The sequence below is a fragment of the Plectropomus leopardus genome, unplaced genomic scaffold, assembly GCF_008729295.1.
Source record: "Plectropomus leopardus isolate mb unplaced genomic scaffold, YSFRI_Pleo_2.0 unplaced_scaffold3017, whole genome shotgun sequence".
Classification (NCBI taxonomy): domain Eukaryota; kingdom Metazoa; phylum Chordata; class Actinopteri; order Perciformes; family Serranidae; genus Plectropomus; species Plectropomus leopardus.
In genome coordinates this window covers 1-4,281 of record NW_024632901.1, presented here as the reverse complement: position 1 = coordinate 4,281, position 4,281 = coordinate 1, and the positions used below count along the sequence as shown (strand labels likewise).

General features: G+C 43.2%; 3 protein-coding genes across 3 annotated transcripts; 1 reads left to right on the top strand and 2 right to left on the bottom strand.

Moving 5' to 3' along the window:
* Positions 1-6: 6 nt before the first annotated feature.
* On the top strand, positions 7-498 carry LOC121938583 (histone H1-like; the record flags this gene model as incomplete). The annotated part of the gene is made up of 1 exon (XM_042481806.1): positions 7-498. A coding segment is annotated over one exon (492 nt), but the record flags the coding sequence as incomplete, so codon positions are not given.
* A 773-nt stretch (positions 499-1,271) lies between these two features.
* Positions 1,272-1,656, bottom strand: LOC121938581 (histone H2B 1/2-like). Its single transcript, XM_042481805.1, has one exon. It carries the CDS (start codon positions 1,654-1,656, stop codon positions 1,282-1,284), a length of 375 nt encoding a protein of 124 aa, XP_042337739.1. The 3' UTR covers positions 1,272-1,281.
* Positions 1,657-3,713: 2,057 nt separating this feature from the next.
* On the bottom strand, positions 3,714-4,135 carry LOC121938584 (histone H3). The gene has a single exon (XM_042481807.1). The coding sequence runs from the start codon at positions 4,133-4,135 to the stop codon at positions 3,725-3,727; it is 411 nt and encodes a 136-aa protein (XP_042337741.1). The 3' UTR covers positions 3,714-3,724.
* Positions 4,136-4,281: the final 146 nt, after the last annotated feature.

The window sequence follows — 4,281 nt, the reverse complement described above, 5'->3', positions numbered from 1 at the left end:
GTGGCCGCATCCAAGGAGCGGGGCGGCGTGTCTTTGGCCGCCCTCAAAAAGGCTCTAGCTGCCGGAGGATACGATGTGGAAAAGAACAAGGCCCGCGTCAAGACCGCCATTAAGTCTCTGGTGGCCAAGGGCACTCTGGTACAGACCAAAGGGACTGGGGCCTCCGGATCCTTTAAGATGAGCAAGAAGGCTGCTGCCCCTCCAAAAGCCAAGAAGCCCGTCAAGAAAGCCGCTGCTAAAGCCAAGAAGCCCGCAGCGGCCAAAAAGCCCAAAGCAGCTGCAGCTAAGAAGCCAGCAGCCGCTAAGAAATCTCCCAAGAAGGCCAAGAAACCCGCAGCGGCCAAGAAACCAGCCAAGAGTCCCAAGAAGGCCGCCAAGAGCCCCAAAAAGGCAGCAAAGAGCCCCAAGAAGGTGGCCAAAAAGCCCGCAGCCAAGAAAGCCCCCGCAAAGAAGGCCGCCAAGCCCAAAGCCAAGAAGGCAGCACCCAAGAAGAAATGAGTGAGAAGAAGTCTCATCAGTCTATACAAAAAGGCTCTTTTAAGAGCCACCCACAACAGTTTAAAGAGTCTTTTCCTTTGTAAAGAAGACATCCGTTTGTTTAATAATATCTGTAACAGCAGTGAGAGACTCTGCAACTATCTAGGTTTTTGCATTGTATAACATAATCAACATCCCAATGATGTCGATCCATGTGACCATCCTGTTTTGTGCTGACAATGGCAGTAGGCAGTACAGTAGTGTAAATAATATCAATATTATTATTAATAATTGATTAGTCCTGCAGTGACATATTACAACAGCCATGAGGTATGAAGAAGTATAAGCAGAGAAGGAACAGAATGAAAAATAAGAGTAACACTTAAAAGTAAATTTTAAAATAGTGTAAATACACTAATGCCTTGAATATGGGACACAAACATGGGAGTATAAGCAATGACAACATTTTGCGTTATTTTGTTGTAGTTGTAGTTTCAAACATACGTAAGAATGATTTTCGTTGCCGCGCTACTGGGGGTGTTCAGGGTTCAATTTAAAACATGTAAAAGTTCATTGTTCTTAAGATTGAGATACAATGATCGTAGTGAATAATAACACTTACTAGATAAAAAAGTCAATTGTGATCAGTCTAAAAATCATAATGCAGCAAGTAGATAAACAAACAATTACATAATTTTATATTTATTTTAAATTTTCCACAGAAACAGCATTGCAAGGAAAATATCTTCAGATGCAGTGGGTGGCTCTTAAAAGAGCCTTTATGTTGTTGCAGTGAGAACAGGTTTACTTGGAGCTGGTGTACTTGGTGACGGCCTTGGTCCCCTCAGACACGGCGTGCTTGGCCAGCTCACCGGGCAGCAGCAGGCGGACGGCAGTCTGGATCTCCCTGGAAGTGATGGTGGAGCGCTTGTTGTAGTGAGCCAGACGGGAGGCCTCACCGGCGATACGCTCGAAGATATCGCCCACAAACGAGTTCATGATGCCCATGGCCTTAGAGGAAATACCGGTGTCGGGGTGGACCTGCTTCAGTACCTTGTACACGTAGATAGCGTAGCTCTCCTTCCTGGTCTTTCTCTTCTTCTTGCCGGTCTTGCTGACCGACTTGGAGACGGCTTTCTTGGAGCCCTTCTTGGGAGCCTTTACTGTGGTCTCAGGCATGATTAACGGTGATTTCCAAATGCGGATAAAATCCTAGTGACATAGGCTGGTCTGTTTGTATCCGCTGGATGCAAATATTACTGTGCTGACGCACGCACAGGATTGGTTTCTAACTGAGCATGCGCTCTACCACCGACTGTCCCTGTGAGCAGACGTGAGTTTTCCTCATTATTATGATACAATGTAGTTAGGTGGTCATTTTGCGCACATTTCTGTCCACCGAGACAAGATAAAAAGTAAATAAGTGTTTGTTGATGGCAGAAACAGAACAGGACCTTGGACAGCGACATTGGCGCTGAGCGCTTTAAAAACAGATTTTGGGTTGATACTCTGTGTGGATGTCCTACAGAAAAAGCGCGTGTTCTCACAGCAGCATAACTCATGCATCATAGCTTCAACACAGAATTCAAATATATTAAAAAAAAAAAAAAAAATGACCCTGTGATGCAAACAGATATTCTTTGCATATCCGCCTCAGTGATTTAAGTTGATATAAAGTTAGACAATGTGCAGGTTCAGTTTTCTGACATTTTTCTGTTAGGTGAAGATAAAAAAAAAAAGTTAACCTTTTAAAATCTATTATGTGTCATTAAAATTCATAACAGTGGTAAAATCTGCTATCTATCTATCTATCTATCTATCTATCTATCTATCTATCTATCTATCTATCTATCTATCTATCTATCTATATATATAATCACACACACACACACACACACACACACACACACACACACACACACACACACACAACATAAGATTATACCTATATATTTTCACCTCCTCTCAGCCACTCTTCTCTGTGGCGTGTGCCAGTCGCTGATGTGTCAGAGCCATTTGTTTGTAGTTTTTGTCTGTTTGCTAAACATAAGTAATGTTTTTGTTATTCTAGTTTTTCTAGAGTTTTTTTGTTTATTGTTGTTTGTTTTGTTTTTGGCGGTTTTTATTTTGTCTTGTTTTTCTGGGGGTTGTTTTATTTTGTAAATGGTTGTTGTAGTGAATTTTGGTACCTGCGGTTAAGGTAGGTAGAAAGACAGGACCAGCATGCACTTGAGGGGCAAATGATTTCTGTTACCAGAGCGAGAGCGACAGCTGAGGCCATGATTTCTTCTATACTGTGTTTGCTTGCTTGTTTTTGGCTAAATTAATCCAAAGATCACAAGTAATTTAAATGGATAATAAATGGACATTGGACTTCTTTCACTTGTGTACACCACATGTCCATGGTGCATTAGTGGCCCTTTGATTGTTTGATTTTAACCAAAAATTGGCTGCTACAGTCAAGTATCCTTAGCCTCCAGTAGTTTATAGGCAATGCATTTGTATTGACTCTTTATGTCTTCTTATGAAAATGTGCCCCTCCCGGTCATTAATATTAATCTCATCACTGGTGTATTAGTTGTTAATTAATTTGCACACATTTGTGTCAGCTGAGACAGAATAAAAAGCATAGAAGTGTTGATGTTGTGAAAGCACCTTTTAATAAGTTTGTTTGAGAACACAGGACATCTGTTAAAAAAAGATTTACATTTGATACTATAACTGTTATGTGTGGACTGTTGGAATTGAAGGTGCCCCAAAACAAAGAGTTGTTTCAACTGGTAGGATCATCAAACTGGAGGACAAGATGTGCCATAAATACACAACAAATAATTATAGACAGTGACATGGTCATCAAACATGTACTTGAGAACTCAAGGGGAAGGAAACTGGACTAAACTCAGTACCATATTTGGCAAACTTGGCATGTGAAAGACTTATTGCTGAATATATATTCTATTGGGTGTAATGTCTCTTTGTAGCATATTTAAATTTTTAGGCCATTTCACTTATCACTGTGGAAATACATGATCAATGTTCTGTATCAAAGAACCAAAAAACAGGACCTTGGACAGCGACTGTTTAACACTTTAGCGCTGAGTGCTTGTTTTAGACTATTGGAGAGAAGACTACTTAGTAATAGTCAATCAACTTGTTATTGATATTAAAAAACAATACAGGACTGAGCTCTTAGTGAAGTGAGGTGGCTCTTAAAAGAGCCGTTGTGGTTAGTGGAGCAGCAGATAATTTAAGCTCTCTCTCCGCGGATACGACGGGCCAGCTGGATGTCTTTGGGCATGATGGTGACTCTCTTGGCGTGGATGGCGCACAGATTGGTGTCCTCAAAGAGGCCGACCAGGTAAGCCTCGCTGGCCTCCTGCAGAGCCATGACAGCGGAGCTCTGGAAGCGCAGGTCGGTCTTGAAATCCTGAGCGATTTCACGGACCAGGCGCTGGAAGGGCAACTTGCGGATCAGCAGCTCGGTGGATTTCTGGTAGCGACGGATCTCACGGAGAGCCACGGTACCGGGCCTGTAACGGTGAGGCTTCTTCACTCCGCCGGTGGCCGGGGCGCTCTTACGAGCAGCCTTGGTGGCCAGCTGCTTCCTGGGAGCTTTACCTCCGGTAGACTTACGAGCGGTCTGCTTGGTTCTTGCCATGATTTCTTCTTTCTCTGCTAACAGTAGAAATGTGCAGCTGAAAGAGCAGAAACGCTGCTCTTAAACTGTGGGACCGGCTGTCAGACGGTGACGCTGCTTCAGTCCTCCGCCTCCTGATTGGTGAGCGGCCCCTCCTGGAGCTCAGC

What these genes read in the sequence shown, in the direction of transcription:
- LOC121938581 (XM_042481805.1), bottom strand. Translation starts at nt 1,656, where the DNA reads ATGCCTGAGACCACAGTAAAGGCTCCCAAGAAGGGCTCCAAGAAAGCC.
- LOC121938584 (XM_042481807.1), bottom strand. Translation starts at nt 4,135, where the DNA reads ATGGCAAGAACCAAGCAGACCGCTCGTAAGTCTACCGGAGGTAAAGCT.